This window comes from Haliaeetus leucocephalus, unplaced genomic scaffold (assembly GCF_000737465.1).
Source record: "Haliaeetus leucocephalus isolate CR32 unplaced genomic scaffold, Haliaeetus_leucocephalus-4.0 Scaffold866, whole genome shotgun sequence".
Lineage (NCBI taxonomy): Eukaryota > Metazoa > Chordata > Aves > Accipitriformes > Accipitridae > Haliaeetus > Haliaeetus leucocephalus.
Genome location: NW_010973302.1, coordinates 4906142 through 4924473, shown reverse-complemented (window position 1 = coordinate 4924473; position 18332 = coordinate 4906142). Strand labels below are relative to the sequence as shown.

Genomic DNA, 18332 nt, shown 5'->3' with positions numbered 1-18332 from the left:
ATAGCCTAATAGGATATGAATAGCTAGTTCTATAAATTAAGAAATAATAGATACTTACAGTATAATTTTGAATCTTACAAACTGCACATCAGCATTTTCAGTAACAACAGTTTATCCTCTCCAAATGAAATGCAGATATGAAAGATAGGGGATGCTTAGCAGGGATGACCATCTGTACGTGAAAATTCTTTTATTTTGTAATTCACAGAGGGATGGTAGAGCCAATGCTGTGCCAAGAGGAACAGGTAAGTGATAGGCCAAAGTGGTACACTTCGAATAACATGTTACATATCACAACAGTACCACTTCAGTGACTAAAACTAAGTGTTGGCAAAAGTAAACGTATCTTTGATGTCTAACCCAGGAAGTTATATATCCTTTGTGATTTGAGATTTTGGGAACACTGTATCAGGGATAATCCCTTATGGAGCACTACTCCAGATCTACATTTCTATAATAAACATCAAACTGGCTTCAAATCACATTAGCTCACTTGAACATGAATGTAAGAAATATACCATTTCACCACATCATTGGTGACAGCCAGGCACCTTACATCTTTTTCACCTTAATCATCTGGAAAAGCATCAACATACTAAAACTTAGAATCCAAAGAAGCCACAAACAAGAAAGCAAAAGATAATTCCTTCTGTATTTGTATAAGTATACATGCAGTATAAAAGACCAGCTTTGTGTGATTTTACAAAGATAATAACAACCCTATGATGCATTATATTCTTCAAGTTAATTTATTGGAAACAGAAAGCTGTGCTGCTCTTAACACGATATATGCCCCTATTAAATCCCCAGTTATAAACACATCCAAATAATGTAAACTATATATTGTAACCCAGCTAGGCTTCAGTGATTTGTAATGTAAAATGAAGATGCGAAATTAAAGTTTTTCAAAACTTATCACTTACCTGGTTTTTGAAGATCACTTAGATCTTCTGTGAAGAAATACACAGAAGAAGAAATAAAATCATAGTTTAAACAAGCAGCAAAAAATACATTTTTATTAATAAAAATATAATTATGTGTCATGCCATTATTAATAGAAGCTGAATATTAGAAAACAAACTACGTTTCTAAAATACTTCTGGCTTTGCATTTCTGTAAAGCTAACCTTTCATATGTTTATTCCACACACAGAGAAGAGAAAATCCTACATCAATATACTAAGCTATGCTAGACACAGCATTATAATATAGTCGATCTCAAAACAAAGGGAGAGACAAATACTATGTCTCAATCCCACAGGCATGCAAGCAGCTTAAATGAATAAGGAACAAGGTATTAGAATCACCCATTTGAAAAATACATGTTTGAAGGACTGCTGAAAAAGCAATATCCTGAGCAAGAAATATTACTTTGTAAAGCCATGTGTATTCAGAAAGACTTCAGATACAATTTTCAAACATTCTAAGCTACCACAGGTTTCACCTATTTATTCTGAGAACACTGGAAACCCTGGAAAAGAAAAATAGTTTATCTGAAGCACAAGAGGTCTCTTGGAGCAGGCCTGCTCCATGCAGTGGAGCCCTAGGCAGACCTCTTAAGCCACAAAAGCAGGCTCATATATCTGCATGGGAGACTGCAGTGACCTGAGGTGATACTACTGTATGTGTTAATGTAGCTTCATAGCAGAATAATGTTGCATCCAAGCAAACTATAGTTTGGGTGTAGACCCCCCCAGACAATACAGTGGTTACCTTCTGCTTCAAAGGATAGTTGACTTACAGGTAACTAGGAGGCTTCTGCATAGCACTGTCACGTAACACAGACACCCCCCAAGCCAGAAAAGATGTGAAGGCTCAAATTGACGATTGGCCTCAGAAGCTATGCCATGGAAGTGGCTGATGCCAAAATGTCTGTCACTTGTATGTTCCAGTGAGTGACAGTACACAATCCCCTCACAGCGTTAAACCTTTAACAAAAGGGCTAAAGGGGAATATCTGCTCTGGTTAAACTTCGAACAAGAAATGCTGCAGAGTGGTTTAATTCCAGGGAAATTTTACGATTCTGTGAAAAAGCAGGGTAGAGACCCATTTATTGTACTTCGCAAACGCATTTGTTTTTTTCATTGTTCGGAGGTAAGCTGACGGGGGTGGTGGCTGCTGTAAGTTGCCTTACATCTATTTACATCATAGGGGGTCACATATATTACAGACTTTGAGATGCTCAGTAATCAAGGGATGGCATCAACATTAAAGGTCACAATACACTTCTTCCTCCCCATTGCAGCAATGTAAAGGGGAACAGAAATCATCCTAATAAGGCTGCTGGAAACACTGCTTGCAGACACAGAGCTGACAGTGGAACTAGCTTTATCCAGCTCTGTAAGGTCACCCAGATTCCTAAACATCTTCAGCTTTTCTTGCAAGTATGTTGCCTCCCGAGCCCAGCCAAAGAAATCTCAAGATCTTTACATTTCACTAGAAACTCTAAGCGCAAGACACAAAAATAGTGCAAAAATCAAACAACTTTGAATACTACAGAAGAAGAAAGTAGCTTGCTTTTTCTCCCATGTGCTCTAGATCACGGTATCAAGGCAAAGAAGAGAGAAGCACATGCAAAAGGAACATTGCATCACACATCAGCATTTTAAAATAGACTGAAGCTGTTAACCCACACATGCTTTTCAGCAACACACTCAACAGTCTGTCATCCCCACCATTAATTTTTAAAAATTGATTCACAGCTAAAGATTTACTTTACCTTCTGCGCACTCCACTGCCATAGCTTTCCTTCCTTGTGTTTTAAGGAGGCAGGGGAGAAAATTGGAAGACAATTGCTCTCAGTGATGAGAGTCAGCACACAAAGTGAAAGACAAAGGTCAATTCCAATCTTCTCTGCAATCTGGCTCATTTTATAGCAGTATAAATCAGCACTGACCACAACACTATATAGTAATTATTACTAGAACTCAGAAGTACTAAACTAGAATATTTCTTAGAAAGAACTTTCCATATGAATTACGCAATAGTATTCCCAGATAGATCTGGAAGCTATACAAACAGATCTTCTCTTTAGTTTACTGCAAACACATGCACACACACTAAACCATGTTACATTAATTTATTCTGCCTGCTATGAATAATCTCACCTGTCCTGATTGCTGAAGGGCTCAGCGTAACACAGTTCATTATCACCAACAAGGGTTAAACTGGTTTTTAGTTGTCAAAAAACATAAAGAAATGAGCTTGCAATCGGCTGACAAGCTGTGTACATGCTAGCAATGCCAAAGAGTGGTAGCACTTCGATGATGGTTACCATAAAAACCCAAAGCACTTTCTAGCTTGTAAAGCTCTAAAATTCCATTTGTTGCAAGCAAGCACAGCTATTTTAACAAATGGGTACACTAAAAATACAGAAGGCATGTGCTTGGCTTTATACTGAAAGCTTCAAAAACAAATTCTAATGACAGGGAAGAAATTGATAAATCAGTTGATCTATATCAAACAGAAAAACTCCTTACCTATAACAACTTCTATCTTCTTGCTGTCTTGATCTTCCCGGTCATTGAATACATGACACCAATATGTCCCTTGATGCTCCACATCCGCATAAGTTACCTATGCAACCATCATTACAGTCATTCCACCAGACCCCAGAAGAGTAGCTCTATCAGTTTCATTTAAGCCCACATGCAAGAAAGAATAAAAACAAAAAGCAAAGCCTAACCAAATCCAAAAGCTGCTGATACCCTCATTCTTCAGTAAGCTGGACAGCACGTATGTTTGTGGAATGATTGCTGGAAGTGACTTATTGATATGCTTCCCCCCCCCACCCCCCTTAACGGGAGGTAAACCTCCAAGGTGGAATGCAGTGGATATGCAAGGAATCTGTTCCATAATAATTCCCTAAGCAACATAACCTGCAACCTTAGATGTTAGCAACACCAAGGGAGCTTGGTATGCTGACCCTAAGAGAAGCAACATGGAGGGTGGAGTGGAGTGGAGACACCGCAGCCAGCCTCTGTGATACCATCACAGGGACAGGGAGCTGCAACAATAGGAACAAGAACAGTAGGTCCCTGCATTGAATCCACTGAAGCAAGGAGGTGAAATAATGGGGGTTCTGTCAACCTGCTGCCCTACTTCTGATTTATATCATAAGTGCCCTGTTCTGGAGTACTGACACAAAAAATCATGTCCTCTGGGTGAACTTTGTTCATTATAATCTCATTATAATACCAAAACGCACCTCAATCCCAAAAGCTACCTGCCTCTAAGGTGCGACCACCCCTCACTGAGCATGCGCTCTGAATTTTCTCTAGCGTGTACCTTTAAAAGTAAAGCGAGGAGATTTTACACCAATCATAATAAAGGTATGTATGACTAGAGTCACTCAAGCTCCACCTAAAATAAGAAAATAGTATAAAAGGGCTTAAGAGAGGAGGAATGCTTGGGAAGATACCATCATAGACAAGTCAGGAGGACATCGCTGACTTCTGGGATCAGTCAACAGGCTGAACCTCTCTTTCCCCCCATAGGGACACCTATTGGGTAAGATTCGAACCCTCAGTTTTACTCAGTGCTTTCCCGGGAAACTTAGAAATCTCTGTAAAGTTTTTCCATAATTTAGTGTGCTTGTAGTCGACTGTATTATTATTTGCACGTGCTTTGCAGACAGTGTATTTATCACTGGCAATCCACAAGAACCTGTACTCCTGTTGCTTTAATAAACTGTACTGTTCATTAATCTATCCGTGATAGTTCATTGAACACAACCAAACTCCTTAAGTCTAGCCATTCTAGTTTGTTGAATGCAACTAAATGGAAAGTACAGTGTGCTATTAGTGCATCCGTAATTGTGGCAGTTCAATATATTGAACGTGACGGGACTTACAGTGCTGCATTGGGCATCACTCAGAATCTAAGCCTAGCCGCCCCCAACCCCTCTGATATCTGAGGATAAGCTGGAATGCAAGGGGGTTTATTTTCTGCCAAACCTCTTCACTCTTTAACGCGACAACGTTCTAGAAATGCTTTCAAGAATTGAAGAATACAAATCCACCTCACAGGCTTGAGATGCATTAAGCACTGAATGCAACAGCTCGTACAAATCAGAGTGCTTTGCAGTGCAAGATAGAAAGAGAAGCTTTCACTTTTACTGATATTTAATCTTTGTTACGTCAATACGTCACACCAATCCAAAATACGCTATAGCCTTACATCCCACCACCTGAAACATGTTCAGGATCAAAATTATGTACCCCAGAGCCTCAGAATAGTACGGGCAAGTGAGCAACAGTAGAGGAGAACAACTTCTAGTGAGCGCTTCCATAAGAGGTTATCAAGTCTATGAAGAAGTTATTTTCTTCAAGGAAGCTTTATGTGGTAAGTGAAACACATCAGTCCCCCAAGGCTGGCACTTTGCAGTAACTTACCATGTACACATTTTTGCTCCCATTTGCCAAGGGAAATCCATTTCTGAACCACTGGTAATGAGGAATTGGGTTTCCAACAGCTCCACATTCTAGTACCAAAGCATCCCCCACCATCAGATTTTGTGGCTGAGGCTGAATACAAATGCGCAACTTGTTTTCAGGCAAACCAATTAAGCTCCCTTAAAAAAAAAAAGAATAAAAAAAGAAAAGAAAGGATGAGACAATCTAACTGCATATAGATAGTAAGAATTGACGACATATGGCTGCATCTTCGTGTAACTATAACAGACTTTTAATAGCAATGAAGTTACCTGTCCTTTAAGAGTATGCTAAAAATGAGTAACAATGGCTTTCCAGTTCTTCAGTTGAAAAGCAAAAAGGAATGCACATTAAATATACCTCAGAAGCAAAAAAACCCAAACGACTCTTTGCATTATTTATTCCTGCCTGTAGGATTATAAAGGCTGCAGAGAAAGGAGCAAGTACAAAGAAGAGTGGCTACTGAAGGACAGACTGAGGATCCAACTTGTGTGCAAGTGTGTACACAGGAATAAGAATTTAAAACTTAAAATCAGTTAGTTTTAGCATATCCCTATTCTTCTCATTCTAAACTGAGCATTAAACCTTATGGTAAATATACCAAAAAAGCGCAAAGCTAAAAACGTTTAACAAACACCAACTGCTGACATGTCCCCATATAGAAATGTCTTTGGCAAAGACCTTTTCAGAAAACCCTAAATGCATTAAATACTTGTCCAGCTGATGTAAGTTTCTATATATGATAAAATTTATTAAAACAAAATGTTGAAATTAATTTTTAAAACATCCACTACACATACCAGAGTCCTCCACTGAAAAGGTTTCTGATCTCTGTGTACTGAACAGTTCGATTAACTGACACATACTACAGCAAGCCCAGACCTACTTGTAAAGGTCACACCAGTGATCTTTTATCTCAGCTGCAAGGTCACTCATCTTTACTTTTAGGCTACGTATGTAGACACGTGCTTTGTCATCAGAGCTATTCATGACTGACAATTAGGGGGTGATGACATTTTCTTTTGCATAGTAAAATAAAGGGAGACAATGATATGTATATCTCTCTGTTCTACTAGTGTCTGAGCTTCTTGGCGCATTATAAATTTGTACTTCAGAGATTTTACAAACAGGTGTTTCATATTTATGATCATGTTGACTAGCATTTTTAAAAGAAAGCTGTATTTCCTAATGCAGACTTGATACTGGTAAAAAGACTGACAGATACCTGAGCAAATATTCTGTTCTATGACCACTGCTGTATGCCATTTCAAATACAGAGACCCTGGCTTCCTGTGTTCTCTATCAACTTCTATAATGGTATTGCTTTGTTGGTTTGTTTTTTTTCTTACAAAAAGCTTTGTTTTCTATAAGTTTTATCATAGAAAAGATTTTTCTGTGTCAAAATAAACTTCACTCCCTTTCACTCAGCTGTTTACAGAACCTTCTCTCCCCTTCCCTCCCTCTCAATGTCCCAGTTTGATATCAGGATCTTTCAACAAATGTAAAGAACTGAATTCCCTTTAGGGCAGGAAGACAGAAGCAAGATAAGGAAATGAACTGCTGTTGTAGTCAAATTAGACAGGATTAGCTTTTAAGACAAGGACCACAGAAGTTACAGATAGTGAAAGAGAACATAAGATTGAAAGATAACATGGCTTCTGTCTCCAGTGGGACCCCTTACCTGCCATCTCATTTACATGCCCTTGTTGGTATAGCCTGTTGTACCACTCACAAAATACGCTAATTAGCCTGTACCAGTATCTTTCAGAATTGTGTCTGGCTGCTTCACTCATCACAAGCTCACAAGACAGCTGTGAAAGACAGCTTTTACAGAATGGAGAATGGTCAAGCTCTCATCAAACAGAAAGCAATGAAAAGAGAGGAGGAAAAAAGTATCTGAAAAAAGAAAGCAACCAAGGGAAAAAGGAAAAGGAAAAAAAGACAGCCAGCAGCTGAAATAGAAGATTTCATACCTAGTCAACATTTGCAGAAACAGTACTGTCAGTGTCCTGTAGTTCAACTGAAACACCAATAATCCCAGGCCAAATGTTGCAGAAGATGGAAAGCATTTATTCAATGCAAGCACTACATAGCCCTTTTAGGTTTCTTTGTAAGGACCCTAAGAGGGAAAGTTACAGGAAAGAGCAATCCATCCTGCCCCTCATCCTTCTACCCATCACCAAGATCTAAACATTCTAAAATTCACTTCCATTATGGTTCCTGGTTGGCCAAGAGTCATGGAACATAAAGCAAGGCACTAGGCTGTGGATACCTGCTGCCCTTTAGTCACCAAAACTTTTGCCACAAGTGTGAAACAATATACTGCAGTTTTTCTCAATTTTTTCTTAAAAGTAGTCATTACAAGGTGATTAATCTTGGCTTCCTGGTACACTCATCAAGATCTAAAACTGCAGGTTTCTAACTGAATAGAACCTGAAATAGGAGCAAAGGAAAAGCAGAAGAAATAATTGCTTAGAAAAGCGACCAAGAGTATGTTCGAGATCAAGATGTAAAAAGGTCATCTCAAATGACATCGCAGTAGCTTTTGATCTTTTACTGGAAGGTCGGTTCTCTCTATCTCTTTTCCTGACATGAATCATTTTTATATGTGGGATGCAAGTGGAAAACACCTTTGACTTGTGACATAAGACAAAATAAGTACTCTTCACAGTCTGAAGGCAGTGCAGTTGATTTCTATCTCACTCATCTTTGGGCCAATAGCAAGCAAGTCCAAGCTATTTAATTAGAAAGTTTATAAATGGTAGACTTAGTGCATGAGTCAATGCCTATTTAATGCAACTGACTATTCTGTAAAAAAAAAAAAAAACAAACACCAAAAAAACCCAAAACAAAACAAAATGAAAAAACCTACACACACCAGAAAATAAAAAGACGCCACTCCAGTAACCTCAGGAAACTGGAAATAAATGCATAGTATTAATATACTAGATCCAAGAAATAAATTTCCAAGATTTTCTTTATGTTCCAGTAACAAATTCCAGTACTAGCTGGATACTGTTGAGAAGACAGCTATTTAATCTTACTTGCTTTCTGCTATTATTCCATTCTTCTCACACTTCTGCCACTTCCATACTTTCATCATGTATGCAGCAGATGGAGATTAACCCATCACTGAAGCAGAGGTATCTTCAAGCCAGTGCCATAAATTCATATGGACTTACATTGGTACAGTTGAATTACTATGGCTTTTCTTACGCAGGTAACACACATTTGACTGTTACCTGATCATTTATAAAATCCATGAAGATGCAATTCACACCAGAGAGACTCAGTTTAACTCATGTGTTTCTTCCTCTCATAGGTTTATTTCAGTAAATTATTGGCATGTCGTCTTCACTGCTATCTGAGTTGATTATATGAAGTTGAAAAGATTGCATTAGCAAACATATTCTGCAACATACATAGCCATGGAGCACCAGTTTCTCTTTTCCCCAGATGTTCTGGCAAAGAATGAACGTGCTGGGCTTTGACCAATTTATCTTTCCTGATTGGTACATGTCTATAGCGTATTATGATCTGAAAAAGTGACTGGAAGGGAGATCTATCACTTCGTTCCCTGCCAAACCTTATTCCAGACCTCAGTCCTGTTTCCTCAGATTGCAGTTAACCCTCTTTCCATTCCACAGGTTTTCTAACGTGTCCAGGCCTCCAGCACGCATGTGCTTTTCTGAAGTTTACTGTTTTGACCTTCTAGGTAAGGTAGGACTTCTTTCTAGGAAGGCAGAGAACCTCATTAGATTCTCCTTTACCCAAGTACCTATCTTCTCAGACTGCCAGCACACAGATAAAGGGGAAACAAACAGTCCTGACTATTATGCCAAAGCCCATGTGGCAGACATTCAGAATAGACTTTGTGCGTCCAGTCACTAGCAAGTTACAAGAGATAAACAGGTAAACAACAAGAGAGTTAAAGAACTGCTTCTTTGGTCCAAGAACCCTCTAAGAATTAAAAGGATCTGAGACTGTGTATGTCTTCCATCTGTCTGTTCTTATCCACCACTGCGGAACTTCATTTCTCTTCTGTTTTTGTGACCAGCACAAGAGCCCAATGACTGGATACCACATTTTTCATCAGCACTCTTTCATATCTGTCCAAGACAGCAACAGGGACCCAAGTTCCTCTAACAAGCAGGAAGACAGACTTTCAGAAGACAATGTTTTTGCCACTCACCATGAGACGTACCCTGGAGATCACAAACTTCAAGTCGTGCCCACCGACTGAACACAAAGGAAGATTCACTGTTCACTCGACAGATGTAAAAGCCAGAATCGTCTACATTCACCGGATTCAAAACCAGCTCTGGAGAATTACCATGGGGAACCTGAATTACAGGTGAACCAAGAAATATTTAAATTTAGATTGATTTATTCTAAACCAGGATCAAACATTAGAGTATTTATTTCAATGTTCATAACACCAGCCTCAACTCCTTCATTTACTTGAAACTTTCAGATGAGAAAGTCTTGTTCTATGTATTTAGTAGCTCAGAGACAGGCTTTCTTCCAAGAATAATTCATATGCCTCTATTTACAACAATTCTGAGCTTTTAAGCCAGTTGAAAAGCTCTTCCTGAAATTAATAATTTTTTACCTTTTTCCACAAATAACTTGGAATAATTTCTTAAGCACTACTCCAACCAGCATGTGTATTACATTCAGCTCTAGTCTTAAGATATATTCAACTATGACCAGGAAATTGTAGTATTCTTTCACAGAAAAATAATTTTTTGCTACATGTATATTTTAACTGCAATGAACAGGAAATTACTGTAATCATATTTTTTAAGCCATGTTTTGGATGATCTAGATAAACTTCTAGAAAGGTATAGGAAATGAGTTAAAAATTTCAGTCCTAACAGCAATTAAAATACCATAAACTTACTGCATTTTTAAAAATAGTACTTACAATAAAATAACATTAAGAAAAAAGTGCATTCATCTTGTAGAAAGATAACCAGGACCAGAAATATGGGCGTTAAGTGCTGCCATTCAAATTCCAGAGATACCAGCTCACATGCATTCCAGTATTTCACTGGAGAAGCCTGTGGCACTACTGAATTCAGGCCTTCAACTGTCCATTCTCAGAAAACCAGTTTCCATATGTCCAACCCAACAGTGATTGGCATTTGTTCCACTGTGGCAGTTTCTCAGTGGCCTGTGTTAAACTTCTTGGTAGGATGAGAGACAACTAAACTTACAGTTACCTTACTGTCACATTCCAAGATTAGCCTCCAAGGATTAAGTCGTCTGAATATAAAGAACCACCTTATTGTTTTAGCACATTGATAGGGTCATTATGCAGCATTTCTTAAACCCCTATTTTTATTAGTACACATAGCAAGCTTCTCTCACTGTAAATAAGAGTAACAGTCTTAAAAAAAAAATCATCCAAAATCATTACCTATTATTTTCAGCATTTAAAACACCTATATTCTGTATCAACTACTACCTCTTTTTCCTGCTTGAACCACTGGTAATGCACAAATGGGTGTCCTGTTGCCCAACAACATAGCTTGACGACCTGACCAGAGAGCACTGCTTGAGAATCTGGCTGTACAACAATCTTTATACCTTTAAAAAAGAATTTACACAAAGGAAAGTTATTAAGAAATACAATTCCACAATTTAAATTTGCATTTAAATTGTCCTTTGAGCAAAGAAAGTTTCTGTCATTAAATGTACTTGAAAATAATTTGTTTGTACTGTGTATACGCACAGTTCCAAGTAGTTATATGACTTTAAGACATTCAAAATTGTCTTCCATTACACAAAATCCATGCTCAAATTGATCAGTACTCTACAGAGTTTATTGAGGATTCAAAGTAGATCATTCAGACATTTTAATTTTTGGATACTTCAGTCCCTCTTGCTCTCTTCTCACTAAAGCAAATAATACTTCCAATGGCATCACAGAATGCTTCTAGGAAAGGTATTCCCAAGTTTTAAGTGTTTGCTCATTCCCAACAATTTCTTTGAGCTGTTAATCTTCAGCCTAAGATTACGCACAGCCTGAGGGATGGATCAAAACAGTAAGAGTCAACTACAACATAGCGCGTTTTTCTACTATTCCTCATGCAATCTTATTAGCTGAAACATTGGTTTCAGCTTTATGCCTTCAACTCCTGTAGAACGCAGGGCTAGGTTTTTTTTTTCCCAATATGCAAGGTAAAACTTTCCATGTCAAATTTTAACTGCCAGGAAATAGCATGTGTGAAATTCTGACACCAGTCTGATATGATCCAGTTATTTTCTTAACCTAGACCATTCCAGAGATCTTGTTACAGCATGACCCCAAAAACAGATCCACTGGTATAACCAAGGTCACCAGAAGAAGAGGAGCAGGGGGAGAAGTCAACTGCAGAACAGAAAGTTTAACCTCACATTGCTGTCAAAAAAACACATGGACCGATGACCAAGGTGTTCAGCCACACTGAGCTGATAAGCCATCAAAAAAATCATTAGTTTAAAGCATTATTTGCTATGGATGGTAAAATGCATTTAACAACTCCTGTGGGACCACAAGCAATACTACACATTAATGACTAGTTGTTACAATACTAGTGTTGTGGGTTAACCCCAGTGGGCAGATAAGCACCACACAGTCCCTTACCCCCAGTGCGATGGGGGAAGAGGGAAAGTAATAATAAAAACAAGAAAACTTGGAGGCCAAAATAAAACTAACCAACAACCAACAATAATAATTGTTTAATAAGTGAAGGATAAGTGGAAGAATAGGAAAGAAAACAAAACAAGTGATGCAAAGGCAATCACTCACCACTTCCTGTCAGTAGACTGATCGATGTCCAGCCAGTTCCTAAGCAAAAGATGACTAGGCCCTCCAAAACTCCCTCTTTTCCCTTTTATTGCTGAGCATGATGTTACATGGTAGGGAATATCTCTTTGGTTAGTTTGGGTCATCTGTCCAATTGTGTCCCCTCCCAGTCTACTGCACACTCCTAATCTATTCACTGGGGTGGCAGAGTGAGAAACAGAGAAGGCTTTGATGCTGTGCAAACACTGTTCAGCAAAAGCTAGAACATCGGTGTGTTATTAGTACTGATTTGGTCAAAAATCTAAAACACAGCGCCATATGAGCTGCTATGAAGAAAATTAATTCTATCCTAGCTACGGCCAGTACAACTAGTTACAGAAAAAGCACAGAAATAGTGAATGGTACAGAGGCACTTCATCACCTTTTCAATACACTCAGAAATGAACAATCAGATACAGAACAGTTATACATACTAAAACTTTCTTTTTTTTTTTTTAGAGTCAGTCTAATTTCCCTGTTTTGGGAGAACGTAGTTTCTTCTTTACAGCTTAATGAAAACACATTGCAGAAGCTGAAAGTGTAGTCTGGTACAGAAGCAGTAGTCCAGATTGCTGGGGGAATAATCTTACAGAACAGTATAGAGTAAACCAGACACTGTGTAAAAAAAGTAGCTGCAAAGAGATCACAAATATCCTGGTACAAGACTCAAGATTATCATTTGCTATAAGCCTTCTTACTACACTCTGCCAGGAGTTTTTTTTTTTTTCTCCCCCCCCCCCCCCCCCCCGCCCTGCCTCATGAATAACAGTTTAGCCACGCATCAGAACTTTTTCCTAACAGAGAATGTTTGAGGAAAGAAACCATAACAATTTGATCAATGGGCTGAAACCTGAGCAGAAACCCATGTGGCCAACAGACTGAAACAGAGACAATACAACATTTGGAAATCACATAATCTTTGTCTAGCAGGGAAGTGAGCTATATTAACTTCCTCCACACACAGTCTTATTCTGAAATAGTTGATCACACAGGCAGCTACTCCAAAGTAGCTACAGGACTTGAAAATTCCCTACCTTTCTTTCTCTAAAATAACTTCCCTTTATACCCTAGCCCTGAATATCACTACCTCAGTTCCTCATTTAAGACTTCCTCTGCTGTTTTTCATAGTTAAGGGGAGTGCGTTAAGTACAGTTTTCAAGCATCACAATCACCTAACACTAACCAAGACAAACAGGAATTATATTATTTCAATTTAAAGGACAGAAAAATTAAGAAGACTTGCTCTTTCCAAAGACTTCCACTTTTTTTTTTAAATCTCTCCTGATTTGCATCACTAACATCTCTTAAGAAAGTAGTTGAGAAAAAAATTCTCTGAAGATTAGTATTTTGCACTCCTTAGAAGCATTACAAACAAGTTCCAAGAAATCTGATTCATAATTTCTTCACAGTTCCATTTATTTTCCTGCGATTCATTCAACACTACACAACTACTTCCTGCAAGCATCACAGAATTTAATGGTTCAAAAAGAAAACCTTCTGGCTCAATTTTCTGAATGATTACAAAAATACACAAATACTTCTTTAATTTTCCTTGGAAAAAGGAAAGTTTTACCATTGAGGATGGCAAACTTACATTTATGGTTACCAGACTTTGAAACATGCAGTGCAAATGAAGTACTTACAATCTTAACTATAATCCAACTGTTACGTTCTTAGCTTACACGCTGGTAAACATTTTCAGTCATTTCTGGAAACTCAGCCTCAATTACTCACATTCAGATTGAAGTGCCTAAACTGCTGCAGTAAGAGACCTGCCTGGAGAGGCAAAACACCTCTTTGCTCTTGTTTCAATCGACGTAAGTCAGTGAGGTTGCACAAGGACTAGACTGTAACACCACAAATCACTTAATAAGCCTTTTTCCTACTTAGCCTGGGAGAAAGCTCACTGCATTTCATTCATTTCCAGCAAGTTCACAACATGACAAAATAAATAAAGGGAAGAAAAGAGATAGAGAGATGATGCAAGGAACAAGATGCCTAGGCTTTCTCATGACCAAAAAGGAGAAGTTTTAAAGTCATTATTACTATTATTACTACTATTTTGTGTCTTTATAGGAAGAAGATCTTTCATGGAGTTAATCCAATGTGACAGGCAAGTCTCTAAACTCTGAGATACAAACAAGGTCTGGAACTTGATTCTCAGAGTCCATGATTCTCCGAGATCCTTTATATTGCTGCAAACAAAGCAACGCCCCAACTTGTAACAATAGATCTCTGCCATAAAGGTCCTGAAGTAGTATCACTGCCAAAACAGACCACTAAGCAGCATCAGAACTGTACACCCATTAACGAGTACATTCATAGGCTCATAAAGGTTTGTGTCTTTTTAACTACATCAACTAAGCTGATAGAAAACAGTCTAACAAACCAGGATGACAGCTATAGAGGTCTTACATTAAACAATCCAATTCCTAAAGGAACTTGAGCAACACTTAAGCTCTTTTTGGTGTATGAGAACAAACGGGCAGTTAGGAATTTGTACTTTGACTTCAAGTATCAACCACCCCTGAACATTTAAATAAACTCACTGCAAATATCAAGGCCTACCACTTCTTTTTAAATAGTTTAAAATTCTTTTTGACTTAAAATTTCTTCAAATACTCTTCACTTTGGCTTCTCTTGGTTCCAGTTTCTCAGTCTCTCTGAAGCTACCCAGTCCTCCTTAGAGGACGGTGAAACCTTTCTATCACAGATCATACTGTTCTGCAAGAGACTCATTTATAACAAGACCACCTCTGCAGTTCCAAGGGGTCTTGACAGAAGTCTACTTATTGGCTTGTTCTGCTCCATACAAGGATATATAAGCTATCTATCCAGTTCCCTAATCGATACCACTATCTCACAATTCTGCTAGTAGCAAGTTCCTGTTTTACCCAGGATTTAGTCTTCATTACATATTTCAAAATGTAACCTGACTGACAGCCAGCCACACACAAACGCTCAGTTCAACAGTGGTGATACTCGAGATGATTGGAGATCAAGCAAGCACAACACTTTGGCTCAGTGCAGACACCCTGCAGCACAAATGTGAACCAGGACCATTCTTGTTTTCAATACTCCCCAAGTAACCACCATATGGAGAACAACAAAAAGGAGCAAGCATTCATAGTGCAGGACAGCATACTACCGCCTATGCCTCCACCTCAACTCTTGCCCCTATAAGCGCAATCCGCTCACACTGATATAACACCAATTCCCCTCTACTCGCCAAGCCTACAGTGGTATACTTCAGCTATCGTGTAACTCAATCACACCTCATTCAACACAACGTAGTCCTCCTAGTACAGTAAGAAGCAGCAGCCTTAACTAGATGAAACGGCTGCAAAGCATTACTGTAGTTTACTTGAAAAATTCCAAGGTTGTCCTAACAATGGTTCTCAGCCCATGGTTTCTTTTTTCACACTGTCCAAAAAAACAGGACAGCTATCAGTATGGAAAGAAGCTTGCTAGTCTAATTTCCACTTCCCGCTCTGAAGAGAAGCTTTTGTAACTTCCTAGTAGGCTGAATTTCACATCCTGAAGAAGGAGGACATAAAAAAGGGACCTGGTTTTGTACTATAGCAAGAAGCACTTGGTCTACATGGTCTTACACATGCATTCCCTTTGCACTGCCCCACTTCCTAGACTTTTTGTGAAGCAGCAAGCTGAACGTGTTAGTAGAAAATCATCTAGTTCTATCCTAAGTTAGTCTGTTTTTCTGTCCAGTTAGCAAGTTGGACTGCATCCAATATGGACCACAATTGGCACTAATTGGACCCTTCCCCTTCAATTAGGGTAAGCTATGAAATGCAGTTAATGAAACCTGTAGCCCGAACAAGTGGCTGGCAACACTACTTGTCTTTCTAACTCAACCATTTCAGTTCTATAAGCATCTCCCAAAGGCACAGCTTGATACAGAATCCAAATCAGCAGAGGGAATGACAGCACCTGTCATATCCATGCAGCCAAGTCCAAGTCTACAACAATACTGCATTAAGCCTGCTTATCTATTTGCCTTACTTTTAATCTCCAAATCATATGAGCCAATTACTATGGTAATCATCATACAAATACCAATTACTAGAATTCAAACACTAAAAATGTTTTTACTCTTTGAAGAAAATGAATACTTCAGTGTTCCCAGTGTAAAACACACAGGTGCAATGAAAGCACAAACTAGAACTGACCTGAATGGCTGAGACACTGGAGAGCCTCTGTATGCTCCAGGGCCTGCAAAAACTCCACAAGCTCCACCACAGTGCAACCGCGATCTCCCAGTAGTTTCAGGAGACTCCAGCTGGGACTTCCTTCTGGCTCCAGCACTTTGAGGGAACACTGTTCTAAATCCAGAGGGCTACAAAATAATATGAGAAAGACATGGCATAGACCTTAGTACTCTTTCCTCAGAAAGGAGCAGAGTTAAAAATCACTTGTCAGCAAACAGATTAAAACAAAAAAATAGAGATGGGAAATTCCTAGCTGATTTGGACATATTTTCAGTATTTTCTTCAAGTTTCAGGAGTTCTGAGGTTATACAGTGACACCTCCACAGATAGAAAGTGGTAATAGTGACTTGCATGCTAGAAAACAAGAGATGCTTGTACCTAACAATTCTGACCAAATGTATTAAGAAATCCTCTAATTTTTACTATTTAAAGTCTCAGCAGAAAAACAAGTACAACATCTTTCATCTTCATGTGCCTAATTCAGAAGCAGTAAAGAGTGAGTCAGAATCTAACTTGAAAGTCCAGGAAGACTTTGATTTTCAGAGTAGTTGTTAAAACAAGTGACTGCTGCAGCTTAACTGATACACACATCTACTGCTACAGTGCAGTTAACTGCTCCAGTAAGTTCATCTCAAGGTATAAACATGCATAGTTTTAAATTTTGGTGTTACGTCTTCATGCACTTTCAATCACAGCAGATTAAAATAACACAGATAATAAGGAAATGAATACAGCTATGGAAAGGGAACACAAGTTGATGTATTCCCACTAAAAAGATTCATCGGTGTTTCTTTCATTAAATCACAGTGCCATGCAAACCTGGAGGCAAGATATTTTTGCTCATCACGTAGACTTTCATAGTATTTTACTGGGTGATACAGAGACAAACATAGCAACAGGCCCTACAGAGGGGTCACACTGTAGCCCTCAGGTTCTGTTTCCCTATATTAATACAGTTGTAATAGAGAAAGGACACATCTTCATAACATACATTCAGCGCTGCACTTGAAATGCCTCATTTTTTTGAGATATTACCCTCTAAACAAAATCTTGAAAAGCAACAGGAAGTAAAATGATCAAGAAGCAATCTAGAGAATGTGACCTAGGAAGAAAGAGTTGAAGAAAATGAATGCATTTACCCTAATATAGGCAAGATGAGCTACAGGGAACAGCCAACCAACATTTTTCGTGTTCCCTGTCTAGGGCAAGTAGTTGGCTGCATCCGTGCTGAGGAGAGTCAGGTGAGGTACAAGGGGATGCTTTCCAACCACAAAGGTGGCAAAGCAAAAAACCACACTGCTTGCACTCTGTTACTTCTCCGCTGGAAGCCCTCATGTGAGACTAAGCAAACATCTCCTAGAGATGGGCTACACGTCCTCAATCCTACCTGCCCCAGCTTCGGTTAGGGGATACTCCCTTCCTTTGTATGAATGAGGTATGGGTTCGCGGAGAGGGACGGTACAGCCACCACAGGCTGGGCAACTCAGGCAGAGGCAGCAACGAAACAACTGCAGCATTCAGCTGCTGTTCTTCGCTCGAGCACAAACTTACCGAGGAGCTGGCAAGCAAAGACGAACCCACACCTGCTTCACCCTCGCTGCCCCTCCGCTGACTTCGAGACCGATACCACTCGTCGGCCGCGTCGCTCACGATCCCGTGTGCTCTCAGCGACGGCCGAGCTAGAGCGCGGCCTCAGGGAAGAAGGCTCCGGGAGGGACCCTGGGGCCGGCGCCTCCCCAGCCCCCGACCCCGCGGCGGCACCACGGCCTCAGCCTTCGCTTTGCCGAGACGCCCGGCCGCTCCGCCCGGGGCTGCGCCACCTGAGCCCCGCGGCTTCCCCGCC

At 39.4% G+C, this 18332-nt stretch overlaps 1 protein-coding gene across 1 annotated transcript in view; it reads right to left on the bottom strand.

The window, feature by feature from the left end:
* The window catches only part of MALT1 (MALT1 paracaspase), a 37359-nt gene that overhangs the window by 18700 nt on the left and 327 nt on the right, over window positions 1-18332 (bottom strand). The window contains exons 2-8 of the mRNA XM_010583090.1: window positions 16451-16617; window positions 10902-11023; window positions 9624-9774; window positions 5393-5571; window positions 3479-3575; window positions 2719-2751; window positions 924-950 (exon numbers count right to left, since the gene is read on the bottom strand). Of these exons, the coding sequence (XP_010581392.1) occupies window positions 924-950; window positions 2719-2751; window positions 3479-3575; window positions 5393-5571; window positions 9624-9774; window positions 10902-11023; window positions 16451-16617 (776 nt within the window). The remainder of the gene's footprint in view (window positions 1-923; window positions 951-2718; window positions 2752-3478; window positions 3576-5392; window positions 5572-9623; window positions 9775-10901; window positions 11024-16450; window positions 16618-18332) is intronic.